Source organism: Bacillus rossius, chromosome 10, assembly GCF_032445375.1.
Source record: "Bacillus rossius redtenbacheri isolate Brsri chromosome 10, Brsri_v3, whole genome shotgun sequence".
In the NCBI taxonomy this organism is placed as follows: domain Eukaryota; kingdom Metazoa; phylum Arthropoda; class Insecta; order Phasmatodea; family Bacillidae; genus Bacillus; species Bacillus rossius.
In genome coordinates, this window is record NC_086337.1 from 38721523 (window position 1) to 38746765 (window position 25243).

The window sequence follows — 25243 nt, forward strand, 5'->3', positions numbered from 1 at the left end:
AAGTCCTTGGACGAAGGTTCCAGGGCAGGGAGTGAGTGAGTTCAGTGGCGTCGGGAGTTTTCCCGCGGCGGAGTTTCCGGGCGATAGTCGCGGGCGCGGTGGAGTCCCGAGCGAAGTTGCGAGCGAGGAGTCGAGCAGATCCTCGGCGAAGGGGAAGTGCGTCGGTGGCGGCGGAGTGTGGCGACTGGAGTCCCGCGGCGGAGACCCACGAGGGGTGCTGCGGCGAGAGTTGCGCCAGAGGTGCGGCCCAGCGAGGTGTGTGGAACAAGTGACTAGGGAATAGACCTTTCTTTAAGTGTAATTCATTATTTGCCATTTTAGAATATTTTTGTTAGTGACATAAGTAGTGGCAATAAATAAAACTGTGTAGTGTAATAAAATCTTTAATTGGGCTATCCTTTCCGAACCCGCTGTAGGTAAATCGTAACAATAGTATAAAGTTACTGCAGCGCTGCTTCACAGAGCGTCACGCGCTTGATAAAAAAAATTCGGGAGAGGATTTGGAAAAAAAAAAAAACATCAACAAGAAGGGGTTAGGAAAGTTAACATTAACATTCTCAAAATGCACCACTTCCTATGTGGTTCGTAGTTCACCTCGTGTCACGCATTTTTTTTTTCCTAACTGTAAACACCACTGTATGTAATAAAATGAATAACGTTATTCACGTTTGCTACTTTATCATCAGAATTAGAATTTCTCAAGATGCTAACAAACTTCACTGTGCCAAAAAAAAAAATGGCCAATGCCAAAATGACAACAATGGCATCAAGAGCCCCCTGATGTGCCTTCGATGTTCAAATCTGGCCTGTTGGTCAAGGTCATGTAGGTTAATGCAGTGTTTATTGTTTTTCAGAGAAGAAATAACAAAGTATGATCGCAGTTACCATTTTGTTAAATTCAGGCTCTAAACAATGGGATTTTGTGAAAGAGACATTTAGTTTTAATATGTACAGTCAGTACAGTGCAGTTTAATCAAGTGCTGACTGGTCAATGCTGAAAGCACATATATTATTGCACCAGCTTTGCCTGCAAATCTGTGTGGAATTTATAAATCTCGTTGAATAGTTTGTTTTCCGAGTGATGCGGGTAAAACAAAAGTTTGCGTTCCATGGAGCGGATGTGACTTGTTAACATGAATAGTGCTATAAATGTTACATCATGACACATCTAATCATCATCGTGATAAATTTTATTAAAATTCGTTAGATAGTTTTTTTAATGATGCTGTAACCAAAATACCAAATTAAAAAAATAAAAAGAATCTTTGGTAACTCATTTTCAAATAGGATATATTATTTACAAAGACTTTTTCATAGGAAATATCAATATAAATTTTAAAATAAGTATAACAGGGTTATTCTCTGGAAAAGGTTCAATTTGGTGTCACTCTCTGGAATACCAAACAATTTGCATAAAACAATATTTTTTTTAATTGTAAGTATGATTAAGTTTTTAGATAAACATATTGATGTAAAATTTTTGGTTACATTTTTATAATACTACTTAAATATTTAGCCTGCAATAGCTATACAGTCTCCTCTGTGGACGTCCCCAATCACATTTTATAAGACACTGGCCATTGTTACTCTTTAAACTCTTTTTTAATTTTTACTCTTGTTACAAAAAGTAATTGTTAGAAGCATCACAAACTCATGGCTATGCGATTTAACTGTCAATGGGCAAATGTAATTGAATAACAATATTTTAAACATTGTCCATAATCTTAAGAATCTACCTCTATGGCCAAATAATAATGCACTAAAAATTATTTAAAAAGTACAGCAACTGTTATTTCTCCATTGAATTGGAGGGAAAGGAAGCCATTTTTATTGAGCTGTTTGTGTTGATGTTCTTATTTATATGTGGTGCTCTGATATTTATAACTGAGATATAAATTTGTGCTTCGCAAAGTTCTATTCGTATCCTCCGTGGTCATCATAAACAAGGTAGAAAACTCTTGTGTATTTGTGTTAAACTCAGTGTATAAATGTATATTGGTGTAGGTTAAGCAACTGCGTTGTAGAATTTCCTAACCTCAAAATTAAAATTATAAAAAATAAAAAACCTTACTTTTATCCCCTCCGTGGACATCCCCTCCGTGGACTATGTTGGTCCACGGAGGGGATACTTATTGTCCACGGAGGAGAATTTATGTTCTGCAAAGAATACATATATAAAAATATTAGCTTGATGTGCAGTCAACCTAACTGCTGAGATATTTTCTTGTTTTTAAGATGGCACCCACAAAAAAGAAGAAAAAGAACCAGTCAGATGCGCAGATTCAGAAAAGAAGAGAGCAGAAAAAACTTAGCATGAGACGATCGAGACAGAAGTTACTTGAAAAGTCTGTTTTGTATGAAGAGTCTAAGAGAAAAGAAAGAGAACGTTATCACCAGAGAAAAGCATCTGGAAAAATAAAGACTATTAAAACAATGAGTGACCGTGAAAAAAGAGCAGCAAGAAAAATTTGGAAGGATAAAGATAAAAAAATTTATCGAAAACAAAAAAAAAACAGCAGCAAAATATGGAACAAAAAACAGAAGAATGCACATCCACAAATAATCCTACCACACAGATTAATAGCAATTGTGATAAAAGGGAAAAACTTAAGTGTGGAACTGAAAGAGGAAGGAAAATGATTAGAAGAAATAGATACAAGCTACAACAAAAGATCAAGGTACTGGAAAATGAAAACAAAAAAACCAAGACAAGGTTAGAAAAGTACAAAAAAAGACTAAGTAGGTTAAAAAAAAAAGCAGCAAATAGAAGACGATAGCCCAAGAAAGAGGTCTCGAAAACTCCTAAAAAGTCTAGACAAAAACAATGAAAATGTAGCATACAAAAAACTGCTGTTTGGAGAAGTTATTAGCAAACAAATACAGCACAACTTTCAGAAACTTAAGTCATCCAAAGTTAAAAGAGTCATGGTAAAAGTTTTAAGTAGAAAAATAGTTCGAAAATATAGGTACTTGAACTATTTGAGTACACTTACTTCAAAAAAAAGTTTCAGAGTGGTCAAGCCCATAAGAAAGTTTTGAAAGGAAGATTTATCTTGGAGAAGGTAAGATCTGACGTAACTACATTTTTAGAGACAGATAAAGCGAGTCGCTTGTGCTCAGGAAAGAAGGAAACTATAACCAGAAACAACATGAAGAAGCAAAAGCGTTTCTTAAATGACACACTTCAGAACCTGCACAAGATCTTCAAAGAAGAAAGTCCCAAGTATCAGAATTTGAGCTATCAGACGTTTTGCAGACTTAGACCATTTGGGTTGTGTTTCCAAAGGTATCTGAAAGAGAAACATGTTTATGCAAAACACACGAAAATATGGTTCTTTTAGTAAGAAAGCTGAATTCTTTGAACCTTGTTGATGAATAAATACCATTTGAAGTTCTTAGAACACTGTGCTGTGACCCAAGAAATTAAGCATGCCTAGAACGACAGTGCAATGATTGTAAATCAAAATGTATATAGACTAAAGAAGATTCTGACGAAAGTCCCGTGTTTTTCCAGAAGTGGAAAGATAAAAGTTTAAAGATAAAATTAAATTGTGTTCTAAAACTGTGAAAGTTTTAGAAGAATGTTCAAAAACTCAGCTCATATGCATTTTCTCAAGAGAAATTGTACCTTTCATGGCACATGTGTCAAACATAAGCCACCAATATGAGGAAATTTCAAAACTCAAGAAAAATATTTTACAGAATGAAGTGTTGGTACATGTTGACTTTTCTGAAAACTATACCTGCAAATATTCAAAAGAAATCCAAGCAGCACATTTTGGGGGATCAAAACCCCAAGTGACTATCCATACATGTGTTCTGTACTGTCATACGGATGTTGCACCATCACCTCTCTGTTATGGAACAGTCAGCTCGTGCAACAGACATGATCCTGCAGCAATATTTGCCCATTTACTGCCTATTATTCAGGATATAAAGTCACGTATACCTCAGTTGGAAAAGGCTCACTTCCTTAGGGATGGACCCTGTACCCAGTACAAAAACCGGAAAATGTTTCAGCTAATGGGTGGCTTTTTATCAAGAGAATTGAATGTGGAAGAAATTCACTGGCATTTCAGCGAAAGTGCTCATGGAAAGGGTGCTCCAGATGGAGTTGGGGCAGCTCTAAAAAGAACAGCTGATGGCTTGGTAGCACATCAAATTGATATTCCAGACTGTGACACGTTAGTTCCTTATCTACAAGACCATTGCAAGGGTATATTAGTGAAACAAATTCAGGAATCAGTCATAACCAGTATTGACAAGCACATACCAAATAATATTCAAGTGTTCAAAGGCACAATGAAGATACATGAAGTTGTATTCAAAAAGGGATCTCAAAGTCTGCATGTTAGACGACTATCATGCAGTAGCTGTGAAGCTGGCCCATGTCATTATTATGGAATGGGACTGATAATTAATTATGCAATAGCAACAGGGAGCCAACTTCCGTTTTTGTTATAATAAGTATTTTTTTTTGTGTTAAAAATGAGAGTAAATCTATGATCTCATTACACCAATTTGCCAAAATTATTTTTTACTTAACTAACATTATGTACTTTCCTGACTTTAAAAATACAAATTCACATTCTAAACATTAGGTAATGTGGCATTTGTATCCCTAATACATAATTACATACTTTAATCATGTATCCCTAATACATAATTACATACTTTAATCTGCGACTTGGAAGTATTATCTCCCCTCCGTGGACATACATGTCCACTCTGTGGACATAGCATAAAGAATAACATTTAATATTGTAGTAAATAACTGTTGAAAAACTTGACCAGTTGCTAAGCAGAGTTTAGTTACTTCAATAAAAAATATAAGAGAATTTATTTGCTTCAGTTTATAATTTTCTAGAAAAAAAATTTTATTCTTGTTTTTCTACCTTTTTCAGAGAATGACCCAACAACATGTTTTTCAGATTTTATTTATTTAATGGCAACATTTTCCACAGTCAAAGTCATGTTAAATTTGATGAAACACTTCTTCTAAAAATGTAACAATGACTTAGAAAACATGTTTTATCATCTCGTAAGTATTTAAAACATAGTATATTTTTTTATGTACAGAACGTGATAATTTCCTCCCCTCTCCCCTTTCCTTAAAAGGCAAGTTTGTGCCAGTGTCAAGATTAGATACTTTTATTACCTAATAGGTTTTATAGTGTGCAGTTGATTAAATATTTTAAGTCAATTTTTGGGCTTAATATACTGTTTGCGATAAACTTAAAAGAGTGTTTTGAAAGGATGCTTCTGTTCTAAGCTTAATAATTTTCCAAACAAGTATTACTCCTGTTGACAATTAAAGGAACAGAGCGAACTAAAATTAAGTAGTAAAATCATAATATTGCTTCAAAATTATTCTGGGCACTTTTAACAAACATTTCTTATAACAAGGCACTCACAGCGAAACCTCTTTTAAAAAACTTTATGATACTCAGTTAAGTGTACAGGTGTTTAATATGAGATCCTTATTTAATGCATTTGGTAAGCATAACTATGTTTTCAAAGCATTCAGCTAAAATGTACAATATTTGGGTTGGTATGGATCTTTTTTTTTATATTTATATATCTGTACCCCAGTGACATGACACTATGTCACGAAAACCATACTTTTTCATGAGAGCAGTTTTATTTACTCAGCTATTTTCTATCCAAAATACGTGAATTTTTGACATATCGTAGATGATATTGTTGTCTGCCACTCGAAAGAACGTCAAGCGGTGGTCAAGGAGACGGCGTGTTGTGACGTATAGTTGAAGTCACTTTTTAATAACCTCGCCAAGGCCATATATATTTTTTCCGCCAAAAAAAAAATTGCGGGAATGGTGCTTGATAACGTCAGACGACGGTTATTGATTGAATGCGGATTAGAATCTCTAGTCATTTAAAACTTGTTTCCAGAATGCTTCAGCCAATGTTTCGGGCGTCTAACCGATATGGCGCAACAATTGGTTGAAAGGGAGAGGGTAGCGGCTTCATACGGTCACCGTGCGAGCATGCGGAACGTGGCCGCCGAGGTACAGATACAATTGTAATCTTTTGGGAACTGCACGGCGGCGAAGTAGACCGGCGGCGGCGGGGTCACAGGTCTCCCTTCTCGACCAGCTCCAGCACCAGGTCGGCCATCTTGCGGCGGCACGCCTCGTTGGACGCCCACACGGGGGCGCAGCCTTGGCCCGGCGGACCGGCGTCGTCGCGCGACGCGACGTACAGGTCGGGCGCCTGGTCCGAGTCGCACGTCGAGATGGGGATCATCTCGAGCGCCGCGCCCATGGCGTAGCGCCCGTAGCGCCGCATGTCCGCCAGCAGGCTGCGGGACAATAGGGCATCATCGCGCTGCTCCACTCGCCACCTCCGCCGGCAGTGGCGGATCCAGAGGTTCGCACCACGGAGGGGGGGCACTCTAGGATTTCAGAGTAGCCAGAGAAAAAAATGTCTTAAAATTACTAAATTTGTATTTAATCTACTCACACTACACATAACATCCCAACCACCAGATTTTATGATTCTACAAGAAATTCATTAATTATATGACAATATTTTATTGGTTTCAGAAACAATCATTTTTGTCGGAAATATTAATGTAGCAGACAACTGTTTTTTTTTTTTGAGGGTGTGGGGGGGCACTTGCCCCTGGTGCCCCCCCCCCCTGGATCCGCCACTGTCCACCGAACATGCGTAGCGAGCCATGTGTTCTCGTAACACTAGACTCGGACGTGAAATCCTTGGAAAATATTGCCGAGCGTGATAAACATATGAGCAAATTGTGTTTTTCAACTACATTTCTTGACGCGAATAACGCGTAGATTCCGCATCCGCCACTAGAATTCGTTGCGGGAGCAGCTACGTCGATTATAGAATCATTCCAGTTGCAGAGCGAAATTTTTAACTATATAATGAAACGGCTCAGAAAAAAAGTCTTGAAAAAAAAAAACTAAACCCCAGAATATTGACAAGAATTTTATTATAATACTTCCAATAGATTTTGAAAAATTCATTAAACAGTTAATACTTTAAAGTTTTCCTTTGGCTTTGTGAACTTTTGTTCGCGCCATTCGCCACACGTTTTCATTCCATGCGACTTCTTTTCCATTCGCAAATTTACTCCTACAAAATGCGGTATACCGGGAGCTACGAGGTAACACACAAAATAAAAATTTGAAAACACGTAAACGTTTCTGTTTCAATAACTAATTCGCATTACTAGTAAGGTTTTGTGTGAATTTCATTAACAACTTTGAAACTCCATCTGAATCATTTCCCCCTGGAGCTCGGGCACCTCCCCCCCCCCCTTTTCTAAAACTCTTTTTACGGCCCTGTTTGCATATGGATGAATACTGCTGATGTTGCCGCTATAGCATCAGGGCTTCGGGAAATACTCCCCACCGAACTGACTCGGTTACAATTGGTTCGAGTCATGTTCAGGGTGTTGGTTTCGAATGGCCACAGAATAAACTGAATTAGTTTATGTGCTGTGTGTGACATTAGATTGGACGAACTTGGGTTTGATGTCGCGTAAAACAGTTTGAGTGGTCGGACCGTCCGCCTCCAGCCAAGGACGGCCCGGGCTCGACTCCCGGCAGTTGACGCCGAGGTCTCTCGAGGGCACAGAACAAGGAGGGAGATATAGAAGTGCGACTCTTACAGTGGAAACTGAAACCATGTTTCACGCGACATGTGTCGCTATCTGTTGGGCGGGCCCATAACTACCAGCAAATAAAAAAAATCGGAATAGAGGTTCTCATACAAATTTATTTTAGTTAATACGTTTTTTTGGTTGTATTAAGTTATCTCGTTGGCGGCGCAAAACTAATTTAATCGATGCGAAAATACTTAATGCTGTGTTTTAATGAACCGTCATGTAATAAAGGAGTAGGAGGTGGAAAAACTCATCGTATTACACGCCACAAAATTAGTGGCTACCTAAATAGAGCGAATATTCACTGGTTTTGTTTGCGTGATTACAGCTTATACATTACTTCCTAATAAATTAACGTAGTTATGTCAGCAATATATTATGAAAACTACTATCTAGCGGACGGGCCCATAACTACTTCAAAAAAACTAGGTCTCAGTCTCGGTAATTAGAGTTTCTCCCCCATGCTCGAGGGTTCCGGACTGTGGGGAGGCGGAGGAGGATGAGGAGGTGGAGGAGGATGAGGAGGAGGTGGAGGCGGAGGAGGCGGAGGAGGAGGTGGAGGAGGCGGAGGAGGATGAGGAGGAGGCGGAGGAGGATGAGGAGGAGGCGGAGGAGGATGAGGAGGCGGAGGCGGAGGAGGATGAGGAGGAGGCGGAGGAGGCAGAGGAGGAGGTGGAGGAGGCAGAGGAGGAGGCGGAGGAGGATGAGGAGGAGGCGGAGGAGGTGGAGGAGGCAGAGGAGGAGGCAGAGGATGAGGAGGAGGAGGAGGCGGAGGAGGAGGTGGAGGCGGAGGAGGCGGAGGATGAGGAGGAGGTGGAGGAGGCAGAGGAGGAGGCAGAGGAGGCGGAGGAGGATGAGGAGGAGGCGGAGGAGGTGGAGGAGGCAGAGGAGGAGGCAGAGGAGGAGGCAGAGGAGGCGGAGGAGGAGGTGGAGGCGGAGGAGGCGGAGGATGAGGAGATGGAGGAGGCGGCGGAGGAGGTGGAGGAGGATGAGGAGGAGGCGGAGGAGGATGAGGAGGCGGAGGAGGCGGAGGCGGAGGAGGAGGCAGAGGAGGAGGCGGAGGAGGATGAGGAGGAGGCGGAGGAGGTGGAGGAGGCAGAGGAGGAGGCGGAGGAGGTGGAGGAGGCGGAGGCGGAGGAGGTGGAGGAGGCGGAGGAGGAGGCAGAGGAGGCGGAGGAGGCGGAGGAGGAGGAGGATGGAAGAGGAGGATGCGGGGGACTCACAGCTGCCACAGCGCGTCGGGGCGGAGGTGGTGTTGGCCGTCGCCGCGGTCGGGCGTGGCTCCCAGGTCGCTTAGCGCCTGCACCACGGTGCCGTGGTAGTGCGCCAGCAGGGCCGGCATGTGCGCGCGCCTCGTCGCCAGCGACGTGCAGCAGTACAGCAGGTAGGCGAGGTCCAGCGCCGGCGAGGCGTAGCGCGAGATCTGGAAGTCCACCAGGCACACCTGCGGGCAGCGCGACCCCCCCGTCCTGTTCATCCGTCCTCATCTCATCAACCCTTAGCACGTGTGTTCAGACTGTGGCTGCGGGAACGTACGTAGAATTCGATTTGAAGGCTACGTTCAAATTATTTCTTATTGTTGGTGAGAATAATACCGATATATATATATATATAAATAAAATTTCGGGGGCATTGTATATATCCTCCCCCATCTAACGCCTCCCTCCCGCGTACATCCCTGTGTATGGCAATATGTTTGTTTTGTAATCAGGGCCGGCGCGTCCATATAGGCGAACTAGGCAACCACCTAGGGCGCCAAGTAGCTGGGGGCGGCGCAGCGCGACACATAACAGCTGATATAATATGTTTTACGATTATTGAAACTAGATGAAAATGGATTTTTTGTTATACTTTGGAATGTTTATATTGATATAAGTAATTATTTAAAGTCCACGGTGACCTGTTTATGATTTGTAATAAGTAAAAAAAAAAAAACACACACAAGCCTGCTTACATTTGATTGTTGACAAAATCTTAGGCTTACGTGATGTATTTTGAGGAAAGGAAAATTTTTTTGGGGGTGTCCGGCCGTTGGGGGGGGGGGGGGGCTTTAAGGTTTTTTGCCTAGGGCGCCAATTTACCTTGCACCGGCCCTGTTTGTAATTTCATTTGTTGCACGATTATGCACAGAGGTTTGACGCGATGGGACCGTTACTTTGGTACCGAACTCAGTTCCAATCGAATTGAGTCACGTCAGGGTGTTTTGTTTCGAATGGCCACAGAATAAACTGAATCAGTTGAATATGTAATGGTATGTGTGCCTGTACGATTGTGCTGTGCGTGACATTATTAGGTTGGACAGATGAATGGTATGTGGGTTTAGTATCGCGTCAACTAGGTCTCTGACGAATGGGGGAGACAAGACGTCGTGATGTGGCAGCAACGCAAAGCGTTGTAGTGTGAAATGGGATGACTCTTGACAAACCGCAACATCCATCACATTATTCACTTGCAACCGATTCGGAGTTTATCCCGCCGGGAATGCAACCGGATCGCCTTTGTGAAAGACGAGTGAGTTGAGAAGTACATTCACCACTATGGCTCTCAAGCACGTAGCCACACACATGCACGCACACACACACTCACTCACACGTAATATGTCTGTGAATTGTTTATCACAGCAGGAATGTTGCAGCTAATAAAAGTCAGGAAATTCATTCATAACTAGCGACCCTAATATCGCTTTTAATTGTGAATGTTCAAAAATCTAAACAAAATTGAAAAAAATCTAATTTTGTATTAATTGGTATTGAAAATATGACACAAAATTCCAAAAATTAAATTCTGTTGATCCAATCGCTACCAAACTTAACAGGTTGACGCGCTGAGCTAATCTGAAGATTGCCTGAAAATGTCATCAAAATCGGTCGAGCCGTTTTGGAGCCCATAGGAAGCATACATACACACATAAATTTATATGTGTGTGTATATATATTAAAATACAGTTATTTAAATGATTCATGCAATGGGGGAATTATTTAATACAATTTTTTGGACATTCACCTCTAGTTGTCACGGAAAAAAATTCAAGAATGCAAAATCTATACTAATATTATAAAGCTGAAGAGTTAGTTTGTTTGTTTGTTTGTTTGTTTGAACGCGCTAATCTCAGGAACCACTGGTCCGATTTGAAAAATTCTTTCAGTGTTGGATAGTACATTTATCGAGGAAGGCTATAGGCTATATTATATTATCAATAAATTAGGGATCCTTACTAAAAGTCCAATTTAGTATCAAATGCGTTGGAGGGGGTTAGATACAACACGTACGAAGTGTGTGTTGACAATGCCGCAGGCCCTAGAAGTTTATTTCCTATTGCCTATTAACATTGGTGCCACGCACTAGATGCCTTATCATTCTTAATTTTCCCGTACAAGTAAAAAACACCCGTGTGATATTAACAACGAAGCAATCAGTACCCTCATAAGAGTTCAATTAGTATTTAAATACTTTTTATCACATTAAATCGCAAACCTAAACTATTTTTTTTCCTCTCTCTGTGTTTAATTTGTTTTTTTATTTCCCTTTTTTTCAAGTATATATATTTTACAGACTTGAAACTTCATAGTAATGTTCCTTATGTTACGCAGGATGACATTTTCCAAAAATTAGACCCATGGGTGGTTAAAACCAGGCAACAGTGGGTACTTTGTCTGCATGAGAACAGGATTTCGCATTGTTCATGCCTTCTGCGTCTCCATGGCAACGGGCATCGCGCGGCAGTGGCGTACCCACAAGGAGGGGCATGTATAATGAGCGGCGCAAGAGTGATCTGCCTGTAGACTGCCGTAGCGAAGTACGAGTACATCAGTTGTACGTTGCGTGCACGAGTCGGGAAACCATCGGTGCTATTCATTTTCTCTCCGGTACATTATACAGCATTGTAATAAATTTTCACTGAAATTTTTTTTATTTACCATTACTGTAAATGGGAGATGTGGCTTAATTTTTTTTACAATTAGTATAGCCGTACGAAGCTGGGTCGGGCAGCTAGTAGGAAATAAAAATGAAAACATAAACCCACAGAGAACAAGCATAATTCAGCTGATGTCAAACAGATGGATCCAACGGGTATCAGTCACTAGGCCGAAAGTCATTTGGCCGAAATTTCGGCCTAGTGCCTTTTGGCCTAGTGCCTGTCGGCCTACTGCCTTTCGGCCAAGTACCTGTCGGCCTACTGCCTTTCGGCCAAGTACCTGTCGGCCTAATGCCTTTCGGCCAAGTACCTGTCGGCCAAGTACCTGTCGGCCTAATGCCTTTCGGCCTAATGCCTTTCGGCCTAGTGCCTTTTGGCCTAGTGCCTGTCGGCCTACTGCCTTTCGGCCAAGTACCTGTCGGCCTAATGCCTTTCGGCCAAGTACCTGTCGGCCTACTGCCTTTGGGCCAAGTACCTGTCGGCCTAATGCCTTTCGGCCAAGTACCTGTCGGCCTAATGCCTTTCGGCCAAGTACCTGTCGGCCTAATGCCTTTCGGCCAAGTACCTGTCGGCCTAATGCCTTTCGGCCAAGTACCTGTCGGCCTAATGCCTTTCGGCCAAGTACCTGTCGGCCTAATGCCTTTCGGCCAAGTACCTGTCGGCCTAATGCCTTTCGGCCAAGTACCTGTCGGCCTACTGCCTTTGGGCCAAGTACCTGTCGGCCTAATGCCTTTCGGCCAAGTACCTGTCGGCCTAATGCCTTTCGGCCTAGTGCCTGTCGGCCTACTGCCTTTCGGCCAAGTACCTGTCGGCCTACTGCCTTTCGGCCAAGTACCTGTCGGCCTAATGCCTTTCGGCCAAGTACCTGTCGGCCTACTGCCTTTCGGCCAAGTACCTGTCGGCCTACTGCCTTTGGGCCAAGTACCTGTCGGCCTAATGCCTTTCGGCCTAATGCCTTTCGGCCAAGTACCTGTCGGCCTAATGCCTTTCGGCCAAGTACCTGTCGGCCTAATGCCTTTCGGCCAAGTACCTGTCGGCCTAATGCCTTTCGGCCAAGTACCTGTCGGCCTAATGCCTTTCGGCCTAGTGCCTGTCGGCCTACTGCCTTTCGGCCAAGTACCTGTCGGCCTACTGCCTTTCGGCCAAGTACCTGTCGGCCTACTGCCTTTCGGCCAAGTACCTGTCGGCCTAATGCCTTTCGGCCTAGTGCCTTTTGGCCTAGTGCCTGTCGGCCTACTGCCTTTCGGCCAAGTACCTGTCGGCCTACTGCCTTTGGGCCAAGTACCTGTCGGCCTACTGCCTTTCGGCCAAGTACCTGTCGGCCTAATGCCTTTCGGCCAAGTACCTGTCGGCCTAATGCCTTTCGGCCTAGTGCCTTTTGGCCTAGTGCCTGTCGGCCTACTGCGTTTCGGCCAAGTACCTGTCGGCCTACTGCCTTTCGGCCAAGTACCTGTCGGCCTAATGCATTTCGGTCTAGTGCCTGTCGGCCTAGTGCCTGTTGCGTATTTTGAAGTGAAACAAAAGTAATTTATTTTGTTTTTCTTCTTCGTTTGGTAACACAGATTGAGCTAGTGCAGCTTCTAGGTGGGGTACAACTTGTTTCGATAACATTGTCTCTGGAGGATAATTCAAATTAAGGCCTTCAAACTATTAGGCAATTTTTTATCCTACTATGGTAAGGTTAATTTATTTAACTTTTTTTACTTAAGTAGTTTTCAGTAGAAAATTACAGTTTAACTTGTTGTTTGAAAGAAAATCAATAATGTGTGTTATATTCATATATATAAGACATTTGCATTATTTGAGCAAGATGTTTAGTTAGAAAAGGAGCAAGTAAAAATACAAAGATAACTATTTCTATAAATAATTTTATTTCTTTTTTAATACAACTTTTTTGTGGTTGTTGAGAGATGTCAAAAATGTATTTTAGTGTTATTTTTGTGATAAATATAGATTCCTTTACTGATATGATTATATTAAGATTGAGTGTTAGATGTGGTAAGGTGAGGTCTAAGCTATGGCTACGGTGGAGAAATGTTATGGTCTGAGTCAAAGCAGAGTGCGGTTCAGCTAGAGCTTTCCGTGCGTTGTGTATGCTTCAGACTTCGAGGATTACAGAAAAATGTGTTCAATTTCCTCCCCTTCCTGGTTTATTTCAGTCAAGTGAGTTTCAATTTACGATTGTGGACCGTGTAGATTTTATGTCCGATTTTCTTAGTAGAAAAAAGGAAATTCCTTGATAATGTGTTGAGCAGAGTAAAATGTCATTGAAATCTTGAAATAATTTGAAGGCATTTAAAAAAATTATTTTAGAATTTTCTTCAAATAACATATAGACTATTAAACACATAAAAACTCCCCTCACTGCTTGTCAGGAAAATGACAGTATGAACGATTACGCACTAAACGATTTTACTTTGAGTGCTTTAAGACCGAACGGTATTAGGCCAAATTTTTCATACTGAGTTATTTTAAGTCTAAAGGTTTAGCTGAGTTAATTTCCGACTAAATTGATTTAGGCTCAAAGATTGTAGGTTTTATGAATTAGGTTTGGTGTGTTAGTATAAAAGGGCAGGTCTGTAATTTAAAGTCCAGTTCAACTTTCCTATGGCTAAAAATATAGTGTTTGTAAAACATAACGAGTTTAAGGGCCAGTTTTATGACCCTTGGCTAAGCCTATGGCTACAATTTAACTGGAGGATACCTCTTATTTCGTTTTACGACCTCCAGTTAGCGCCTAACTCCGAGATAACCCTTCGGCTAACATATCCCGTGGATGAACCGATGGCTAGCTAGTTAACCTGAGAGCAAGCAAGTACCAGGAAAGAAAATGGCGAGATATCAGGCGGGGTTATTGTTGACAGTGATAATGAGGATGACTATTTTCCAAAATTCCAGTAGAATTTAATGCAAAATTCGATTAACTGATTTAATGTTGCACACAAAATGCTTCTTTGCCGCGACATTTTATTACAAATTATGTAATGTGATAATTTAGGCAGGTTTTTCGCAGAGTCGAATATTATATTTTTCTTTAATTAAATACATGTAGACCTATCGCTGTGTCGTACATATATGGTTTGTATTTTATTAAAGTTAGGCCTATCGCTGGGTTGTATTATTAGGCCTATATATGTGTGTTTATATATATATATATATATATATATATATATATATATATATATATATATATAGTAAATACAGGTAGGCCTATCGCTGATCGTATATTATATTAGTCTTTATTTAAATACAAACTTTAATATAATATCTTAAGAACGTGAGAAAACTGCATTTAAAATTAGAAAAACGAGAATAATTCCAACCTAAAAATTTGAGTGTTTGTGAGAGTTTGTAAATTAACTTGGCATTTGAATTTGTGTTAAGTGTATGTAGGCCTATGCGCATTTATTCGTGGTAGGTGTATATGCAAATTTATTTGTAAGAAAACTGAACTATTTTGAAATGCATTTCAAACGATTCCAGACATGGGTAGATTTGGCCCCAATAACAATAAAATGTGAAAATAAAGATTGTACTTCACGATACCGCATAAATATTTTTTTTGTTCGTCTCATTTTCATTAAAAAAAATTTCAGTATCGCCAAAGACAGCAGACCGGATGGGACTGTATTGTACTACACGATACCGCATGTTTTTTTTATGAATCGTCTTATATTCATTGAAATTATTTTTTGGTGTCGCAAAATACAATAGACCGGGTGGGACAGTATTGTACTTCACAATACCGCTTAATTATTTTGTTACTTCATCTCATTTTCATTAAAAAATTTCCCGCTAAGTATATCAAACTATACTACACCGATTTGGACTCTAGTGTACTTGACGATACCTCTAAACTATTATTTATATTTATTTTAATTTCACCTATTGCAATACCGGTTTCACATTTCACACTCGCCTGCGCAGACTTCAGTTAAGGTACTTCAAGAAACAGTTTAACCAATTTCCTTTCTCTCGCTTTCCAAGATTAAATTACAGATTTTGAAAATTACATTATACCGGCTGGGGATTGTTCTTTTTTGTGATATTCTAAACAATAAACGCCACTCTCACCCAAAAACTGTAACTAAATTCACATCCAAAAACTACAACATAAAAATGCTTTTATTTCGCCATTCAAATACACTTACCGTTCTTGTTTTTATTTCAGTTGAGATTCTACTTTCTCCTTATTCTTTAAGTATTTTAATGAGGCTATACTAACCTCACAAACTGTTCATAATGATTTTTAAGTTATTTAATGTAGCTATACTAACCTAACAAACCCTACCACTCCCGCCACATTTTTGTGTACTATCACTCAAATCACAAAATATACAACACACATTAACACTTACCTTCACTTGTTCCAACCTCTTTGGCCAAATTATGACGTCATCGTTTTCCCCTCCGTATTTTTCAGCCAATAGGAAGCCCGGTATCGTAAAATGCAATTGACCCAAGGTATTTACATTTTTACTTATCTAGTAAAGTTCAGGTCACAGCAGTCAGTAAAAATATTAGTCTTTCATTTGAAATTCATAGAAAAGTTACGTAAAAGATTATAATTCACACAATTCAGAATATAGTCGTTCATCAAAGATTTCTTGTTCATCGTACAGCATCTCACCATAACTTGCCTAATTTTATTTTTTCTGAGCTTCACAAGTGCATACTTAAAAAAATTATCCTTTAAATATCATATTTTACAATTTATTTGTTGAATTTTGTCCCTTTAATATAAATTAAATATTTTCTTAAAGTTTATAATAACACAAGGAAAACTGATACAAAGCGAAGTCACCATTAATTATTAGGAAGTGCATGTATTCTTTCTGAAGAGGTACAATGACAAGCTGAGATTGTCAAAAAGAGGTAGCCTATCATGAATGCTGTGTTAATTGCAGAATACAAAATCATGCATTGGCTTAGATCGAGAAAAAAAACTGGACGATGATATTGATATGGTTAGAGTAGCTCGAGGAAACACGACTGCCATCTGTAGGTAAATTAAAGTAACAAATAAAATTAACGATTTTTCAGTCGACTGCCTGTACTTTCGGCCTAGTGCATTTCGGCCTAGTGCCTTTCGGCCTACTGCCTTTCGGCCTAGTGCCTGTCGGCCTAGTGCCTTTCGGCCTAGTGCCTGTCGGACTATTGCCTTTCGGCCTAGTGCCTGTCGGCCTAGTGCCTTTCGGCCTAGTGCCGTCGGCCTAGTGATTTTCGGCCTACTGCCGCGGCCCCGATCCAACGATTAAACTATACAGGTGTTACAAACAACACAACAATGACAGCACAGACGAACATACTCAAACTGTTTAGTTTCATCGTTGGATCCATCTGTTCGACATCACATGGATTGATGGATTAGGCTTGTTCTCTGTGAGTTTTATTTTTCATTTCTATCTGTTATTTTTAATTCTTGAAATTTTTTCCAACGAGAAACAGTACAGTTTTATTCAGGAAATCAGTGTCCTGATAGCCTATATTGTTATTTTTTTGTTTGTGGGGCGGGGGAGGGGTAGCTATTCCACTTGTAATTGAAATTAATTTTATATTTACAATAAATATGTTACGTCCTTAACCAAAAACAATTTGCAGTTGCCAAACCACTTCAGGTTAAGGGGGTGCCTCCCACTTCAGATCATGATTTTATATTTATATTAATCACGGATCAACTTTTAGACTTTTTCAATAGTTTAACTTTCCACAAATGAAAAATATATACAACGCATACGTTTTGCATAAATAGCTGCCAAAGTTACATTTCTAACGTTTTTGGGTTGTACAAATAAGGAGAATTTAATTTATTGCAGAACTGAAACTTTATTGGTTTAACTGCAATGTCACTGGCTACTTCATGATATGGTTTGCATTTCTATCACAAAAACATATTTCGTGTATCTTGGCTGTCAAAATCATTACAAATTTGAGGATTTTGAAATGCCAGGTAAAACGAATTAATATTTTCTGAAAGAAATTCAAACCATTTCCTGAAGTAGCCAAAGGCATTGCAGTTTAACCCAAAAAGTTTCAGCTTTGCAATAAATTAAATTCTCCTTATTTGTACAACCAAGAAACGTTAAAAATGTAACTTTGACAGCTAATTATGCATAAAGTATGCGCTGTATATATTTTTCATTTCGGGAAAGTTAAATAATTGAAAAAGTCTAGAAGTTGATCAGTGATTAATATAAATATAAAATCATGACCGGAAATGGGAGGCACCCCCTTAATCCTTTGTTAGGCCATATAGCTGGCTTCAATGGGTTATGCTTGGAGTCAGAAGTGTTTCCTATTTCGGCCAGGAAAAAATATTTTTTTTTTGACGTGACAACGTCTAATAAATCGATGAACGTCGGCTGCACGCACGAAAAAGTGTCCCGTTACGCACATTGTTCCGTTACGCTGTGTCCCGCTACGCTCATTGTACGCTTGCGCCGCATCTCTCTCTCTTCCACTCGATTGGAACAACCATCGATTTGACTTTTTCGAGGCACATTAAACTTGAAACACTCCCATTCGTTTCCTACTTTTCCTATCATCGTCCTATCCTTAACAGAATAACACAGATTGGAAGAAGTTAAATAACAAACATGTTTAAAAGTTATAGTTAAAATAAATAATCTGTTCGTTAAAGTATTGAACATATTTGAATTAACGAGTGCAAATAAAAGTAAAATTATCAATTAAATTGTATATTTCATTTCACTCCTTCTTTGTATCCATACGAAATATTGATAATTCAATAAAAATGATTCAATTTTATTCATAAAAGTATGCAATCATTTCATCAATGTTTTGTTATGACGTTGTCGCGTTAAACTATCGTCCGTAAACCGACTTTACAGACAACGAATTTATTTTTTTTTGTAAAAGGTTCTGACAGTCGGTCCCGGGGGGCGTCGCACCTCCAGTATGTCCCCGGCGTCGGAGTACTTGAAGAGGATGTTGTTGGTCCAGCAGTCGCCGTGGCTGAGGACGGCGTAGGGCTCACGCGGCTGCACCATGGCGACCATGCGGCTGAAGAACTGGCCGTCAGACACCAGCCGCCTCAGCCTGGACAGGCACTCGCTCCTCGTCCCGCCGGGCGGCAGGGTCTGCTCCACCTGGCGGGCGAGAGAGAAAGCACTCGTCAGTGATGCGTAACATCTGCACCTCGGTAACGAGCAAATTCGGGGACGCACCACAACGCCGAAATGCCAAATTGACCACAACGCCGACAGCTAGAAAACTTATGTGTACCACAACGCCGAAATACACTAACGCCGAAAAATGTCATTGCAGGACTGCCACAAAGGTTAGGTTAGACTAGGTTAGGTTAGGCTAGGTTAAGTTAGGTTATATTACGCTAGGTTAGGTTTGATTGTGGTATTTCGGCGTTAAGGTACATTTAAGAAACACACAAAAATTCATTCAGTGGTTATTTCGGCGTTGTGGTACACAGCAGTTTTCTAGCTGTCGGCGTTGTGGTCAATTTTGACATTCGGCGTTGTGGTAACGACCCAGCAAATTCGTGTGTTCTCATGCCGCAAATACACTTATGATAAGAAACTCTGACAGGAAATCTAGTGTAGAATTATTTAAAAATATGCTGAGAGTGATACAGGGTCGTTACCACAACGCAGAAATACCATAACGCCGAATTTCAAAATTGACCACAACGCCGACAGCTATAAAACTGTTTTGTACCACAACGCCGAAATAACAACTGAATGAATTTGTGTGTGTTTCTTAAATGTACCTTAACGCCGAAATATCACAATCAAACCAAACCTAACCTAACCTAACCTAACCTAGCGTAATATAACATAACCTAACTTAACCTAGCCTATCCTAGCCTAACCTAGTCTGACCTAACCTAGTCTAACCTAGTCTAACCTAACCTAGTCTAACCTGACCTTTGTGGCAGTCCTGCAATGACATTTTTCGGCGTTAGTGTATTTCGGCGTTGTGGTAATTCGGCGTTGTGGTAATTCGGCGTTGTGGTAATTTGGCGTTGTGGTACACAGCAGTTTTCTAGCTGTCGGCGTTGTGGTCAATTTGGCATTTCGGCGTTGTGGTGCGTCCCCAGTGATACATTTAAACGCAAATTTGTCACACGTAGTTCTGCTAAAATTCGCTGCAGAAGCAGCTACGTAGACTATCGAATCATTCCATTTCTTACGTGCGAAATTTAAAACTGTGTAATGAAACGGCTCTGATAAAAGTGGAAAAGTCTTGGAGAAAAATACTCAGGCTTTGAACCTGATTTTCGTCAAGTAATTTTATTAAAAGGCTGCCCATTTTGTTAAAAATAATTAGGTACACAGTTAATACTTCAAAGTTTTCCTTTGTATTTGCGAGCTTTGGTTCGCGCCATCAGCCACAGATGGCATCACCGTTGCCGTACACCGAGGGCCTGAGGGAAGCCTTTTTTTCACAGACGAGAGAGCCAAAACCCGAAGTTCATGTTTTTCCCCGTATCTTTAATGTAGCTATCCTAACCAAATCAACCGTCCACAATGGTTTAAAGTATTTATAATGTAGCCAACGTAACATAATTGACCATTAGTATCCTTTTTATCAACACCGCCATATTTACAATGAACAAAAAAAAAAAAAAAACACGAAGATGCAAGATCGGGCGTTTGGCTCTCTCGTCTGTGAAAAGAAGGCTTCCCGAGAGGCTGAGACGTCAGCACACGACGGAAGAGAGGAAGGAGCCAGGTATACTCGACCATGCTGATGGCGTTCTCGGCGGCGGTCCTGTAATACTCGCTGTACCACTGCTCGTTCTCCGGCACGAACAGCACCTCGGTGACGGCGCCCGACACGCTGCCGTGGAACAGCTCCGGCTCGCGGCCCTTCATGGCCAGCGACAGGGCGTGGAACCTGGCCAGCTCCGTCAGCACCGCCTGCGGTCACCGCGTCGCCACGTGTCCACTCCTCGCCGCCAGATGCCGCCGGGATACCAAAACCGATAATTTCAGACGGTGACCGGTAGGCTACATGGATGTCTTTCGCTCTCTCTTTCAATCTATATTTACTTCTCCGTTATCTTAGGTTATTTCAACATTTTTGACGTGATAAACGTCTTATAAATCGATGAACGCCGCCTGCACGCCCGAAAAATTGTCACGTTCCGCCAGAGCCGAGCGTGCAAGAACCACCGGCCAACCACCGTGCGAGAAAATCTTCTATAATATAAAACAGATTAAGGCGGGCTTTTTAACTAATTGTTCGTGATAATATTCAAACAAATTATTTAAATTAAATTTGCAAAAACTGTAAATAATATTTGAAAATTAAAAAAGTATACAATCTTTCATCAATGTTTTCTTATGACGTTATCACGTAAAATTATCGTCCGTAAACCGACTTTACAGACAACCCCCTTTTTTAATATCATGTTATGCCAATTTGGTCTTAAATAACACAGTAAACCTTAGTACTTATTTTCTATCACAATAATAATACTAACTGAACTGTGATGAAGTGCTTGGAGCCTTGCTTTTTTTTTCCCCAGGTCATTTTGAGTGCAGCACCAACAGTTAAACATTTTTAAGAACCATCTAAGTTTGAATGAGGAATATTATGAAGGTCGTGATGCTGTGGACGGGCTGCGCTCACCTTGCAGTGGACGTGGTCGAGTCCGGCCTTGCGGTCGGCCATCGTGAACCCCCGCGCCACCAGGTCCTCCAGCACGATGACGTCGGACTGGGCGAGGTAGCAGCGCGGCACCGCGCGGAACACGTCCCGCTGGCCCTGTTGCACAGGGTTTCCTCGAGGCCCTGTTCGCGCGAGTGGTGACAGAGGGTTTCCTCGAGGCCCTGTTCGCGCGAGTGGAGACAGAGGGTTTCCTCGAGGCCCTGTTCGCGCGAGTGGAGACAGAGGGTTTCCTCAAGGCCCTGTTCGCGCGAGTGGAGACAGAGGGTTTCCTCGAGGCCCTGTTCGCGCGAGTGGTGACTGAGGGTTTCCTCGAGGCCCTGTTCGCGCGAGTGGTGACAGAGGGTTTCCTCGAGGCCCTGTTCGCGCGAGTGGAGACAAAGGGTTTCCTCGAGGCCCTGTTCGCGCGAGTGGAGACAGAGGGTTTCCTCGAGGCCCTGTTCGCGCGAGTGGAGACAAAGGGTTTCCTCGAGGCCCTGTTCGCGCGAGTGGTGACAGAGGGTTTCCTCGAGGCCCTGTTCGCGCGAGTGGAGACAAAGGGTTTCCTCGAGGCCCTGTTCGCGCGAGTGGTGACAGAGGGTTTCCTCGAGGCCCTGTTCGCGCGAGTGGTGACAGAGGGTTTCCTCGAGGCCCTGTTCGCGCGAGTGGAGACAGAGGGTTTCCTCGAGGCCCTGTTCGCGCGAGTGGTGACAGAGGGTTTCCTCAAGGCCCTGTTCGCGCGAGTGGTGACAGAGGGTTTCCTCGAGGCCCTGTTCGCGCGAGTGGTGACAGAGGGTTTCCTCGAGGCCCTGTTCGCGCGAGTGGAGACAAAGGGTTTCCTCGAGGCCCTGTTCGCGCGAGTGGAGACAGAGGGTTTCCTCGAGGCCCTGTTCGCGCGAGTGGAGACAGAGGGTTTCCTCGAGGCCCTGTTCGCGCGAGTGGTGACAGAGGGTTTCCTCAAGGCCCTGTTCGCGCGAGTGGAGACAAAGGGTTTCCTCGAGGCCCTGTTCGCGCGAGTGGAGACAGAGGGTTTCCTCGAGGCCCTGTTCGCGCGAGTGGAGACAGAGGGTTTCCTCAAGGCCCTGTTCGCGCGAGTGGTGACAGAGGGTTTCCTCGAGGCCCTGTTCGCGCGAGTGGAGACAAAGGGTTTCCTCGAGGCCCTGTTCGCGCGAGTGGAGACAGAGGGTTTCCTCGAGGCCCTGTTCGCGCGAGTGGTGACAGAGGGTTTCCTCAAGGCCCTGTTCGCGCGAGTGGAGACAAAGGGTTTCCTCGAGGCCCTGTTCGCGCGAGTGGAGACAGAGGGTTTCCTCGAGGCCCTGTTCGCGCGAGTGGAGACAGAGGGTTTCCTCAAGGCCCTGTTCGCGCGAGTGGTGACAGAGGGTTTCCTCGAGGCCCTGTTCGCGCGAGTGGAGACAAAGGGTTTCCTCGAGGCCCTGTTCGCGCGAGTGGTGACAGAGGGTTTCCTCGAGGCCCTGTTCGCGCGAGTGGAGACAAAGGGTTTCCTCGAGGCCCTGTTCGCGCGAGTGGTGACAGAGGGTTTCCTCGAGGCCCTGTTCGCGCGAGTGGTGACAAAGGGTTTCCTCAAGGCCCTGTTCGCGCGAGTGAAGACAAAGGGTTTCCTCGAGGCCCTGTTGGCGCGAGTGGTGACAAAGGGTTTCCTCGAGGCCCTGTTCGCGCGAGTGGTGACAAAGGGTTTCCTCAACGCCCTGTTCGCGCGAGTGAAGACAAAGGGTTTCCTCAAGGACCTGTTCGCGCGAGTGAAGACAAAGGGTTTCCTCGAGGCCCTGTTCGCGCGAGTGGTGACAAAGGGTTTCCTCGAGGCCCTGTTCGCGCGAGTGGTGACAAAGGGTTTCCTCGAGGCCCTGTTGGCGCGAGTGGTGACAAAGGGTTTCCTCGAGGCCCTGTTGGCGCGAGTGGTGACAAAGGGTTTCCTCGAGGCCCTGTTCGCGCGAGTGGTGACAAAGGGTTTCCTCAAGGCCCTGTTCGCGCGAGTGAAGACAAAGGGTTTCCTCGAGGCCCTGTTCGCGCGAGTGGTGACAAAGGGTTTCCTCGAGGCCCTGTTCGCGCGAGTGGTGACAGAGGGTTTCCTCGAGGCCCTGTTCGCGCGAGTGGTGACAAAGGGTTTCCTCAAGGCCCTGTTCGCGCGAGTGGTGACAAAGGGTTTCCTCGAGGCCCTGTTCGCGCGAGTAGTGACAAAGGGTTTCCTCGAGGCCCTGTTGGCGCGAGTGGTGACAAAGGGTTTCCTCGAGGCCCTGTTGGCGCGAGTGGTGACAAAGGGTTTCCTCGAGGCCCTGTTCGCGCGAGTGGTGACAAAGGGTTTCCTCGAGGCCCTGTTGGCGCGAGTGGTGACAAAGGGTTTCCTCGAGGCCCTGTTCGCGCGAGTGGTGACAAAGGGTTTCCTCGAGGCCCTGTTGGCGCGAGTGGTGACAAAGGGTTTCCTCGAGGCCCTGTTCGCGCGAGTGGTGACAAAGGGTTTCCTCAAGGCCCTGTTCGCGCGAGTGAAGACAAAGGGTTTCCTCAAGGCCCTGTTCGCGCGAGTGGTGACAAAGGGTTTCCTCGAGGCCCTGTTCGCGCGAGTGAAGACAAAGGGTTTCCTCGAGGCCCTGTTCGCGCGAGTGGTGACAAAGGGTTTCCTCAAGGCCCTGTTCGCGCGAGTGGTGACAAAGGGTTTCCTCAAGGCCCTGTTCGCGCGAGTGGTGACAAAGGGTTTCCTCGAGGCCCTGTTCGCGCGAGTGGTGACAAAGGGTTTCCTCGAGGCCCTGTTGGCGCGAGTGGTGACAAAGGGTTTCCTCGAGGCCCTGTTCGCGCGAGTGGTGACAAAGGGTTTCCTCAAGGCCCTGTTCGCGCGAGTGAAGACAAAGGGTTTCCTCGAGGCCCTGTTCGCGCGAGTGGTGACAAAGGGTTTCCTCGAGGCCCTGTTGGCGCGAGTGGTGACAAAGGGTTTCCTCGAGGCCCTGTTCGCGCGAGTGGTGACAAAGGGTTTCCTCGAGGCCCTGTTCGCGCGAGTGGTGACAAAGGGTTTCCTCAAGGCCCTGTTCGCGCGAGTGGTGACAAAGGGTTTCCTCGAGGCCCTGTTCGCGCGAGTGGTGACAAAGGGTTTCCTCGAGGCCCTGTTCGCGCGAGTGGTGACAAAGGGTTTCCTCGAGGCCCTGTTCGCGCGAGTGGTGACAAAGGGTTTCCTCAAGGCCCTGTTCGCGCGAGTGCAGACAAAGGGTTTCCTCGAGGCCCTGTTCGCGCGAGTGGTGACAAAGGGTTTCCTCGAGGCCCTGTTCGCGCGAGTGGTGACAAAGGGTTTCCTCAAGGCCCTGTTCGCGCGAGTGAAGACAAAGGGTTTCCTCAAGGCCCTGTTCGCGCGAGTGGTGACAAAGGGTTTTCTCGAGGCCCTGTTCGCGCGAGTGAAGACAAAGGGTTTCCTCGAGGCCCTGTTCGCGCGAGTGGTGACAAAGGGTTTCCTCGAGGCCCTGTTCGCGCGAGTGGTGACAAAGGGTTTCCTCAAGGCCCTGTTCGCGCGAGTGGTGACAAAGGGTTTCCTCGAGGCCCTGTTCGCGCGAGTGGTGACAAAGGGTTTCCTCGAGGCCCTGCTGGCGCGAGTGGTGACAAAGGGTTTCCTCGAGGCCCTGTTCGCGCGAGTGGTGACAAAGGGTTTCCTCAAGGCCCTGTTCGCGCGAGTGAAGACAAAGGGTTTCCTCGAGGCCCTGTTCGCGCGAGTGGTGACAAAGGGTTTCCTCGAGGCCCTGTTGGCGCGAGTGGTGACAAAGGGTTTCCTCGAGGCCCTGTTCGCGCGAGTGGTGACAAAGGGTTTCCTCAAGGCCCTGTTCGCGCGAGTGAAGACAAAGGGTTTCCTCAAGGCCCTGTTCGCGCGAGTGGTGACAAAGGGTTTTCTCGAGGCCCTGTTCGCGCGAGTGAAGACAAAGGGTTTCCTCGAGGCCCTGTTCGCGCGAGTGGTGACAAAGGGTTTCCTCGAGGCCCTGTTCGCGCGAGTGGTGACAAAGGGTTTCCTCAAGGCCCTGTTCGCGCGAGTGCAGACAAAGGGTTTCCTCGAGGCCCTG

General features: G+C 44.0%; 2 protein-coding genes across 5 annotated transcripts in view; one reads left to right on the forward strand and one right to left on the reverse strand.

Annotated features, from left to right (window-relative positions):
- LOC134536004 (zinc finger protein Xfin-like) overlaps nucleotides 1–25243 on the forward strand; it is a 68665-nt gene that overhangs the window by 20919 nt on the left and 22503 nt on the right. Inside the window, exon 4 of one of the 2 annotated variants that reach the window (XR_010075743.1) lies at nucleotides 18447–18741. The exons of the other annotated variant lie outside the window; for it this stretch is intronic. The gene's annotated coding sequence lies outside the window, so the exon portion shown is untranslated. Of the gene's footprint in view, nucleotides 1–18446; nucleotides 18742–25243 lie in introns of those variants that run through there. 2 annotated transcript variants of the gene reach the window in all.
- Nucleotides 1280–25243, reverse strand: part of LOC134536003 (uncharacterized) — a 29772-nt gene continuing 5808 nt past the window's right edge. Inside the window, exons 3-7 of one of the 3 annotated variants that reach the window (XM_063375494.1) lie at nucleotides 21180–21314; nucleotides 20288–20464; nucleotides 18479–18676; nucleotides 8875–9095; nucleotides 1280–6322 (exon numbers count right to left, since the gene is read on the reverse strand). In XM_063375494.1, coding sequence (XP_063231564.1) covers nucleotides 6094–6322; nucleotides 8875–9095; nucleotides 18479–18676; nucleotides 20288–20464; nucleotides 21180–21314 — 960 coding nt within the window. In that variant the 3' untranslated portion in view covers nucleotides 1280–6093. Of the gene's footprint in view, nucleotides 6416–8874; nucleotides 9096–18478; nucleotides 18677–20287; nucleotides 20465–21179; nucleotides 21315–25243 lie in introns of all 3 variants that reach the window. The other 2 variants (XM_063375493.1, XM_063375495.1) reach the window with 2 other exon arrangements.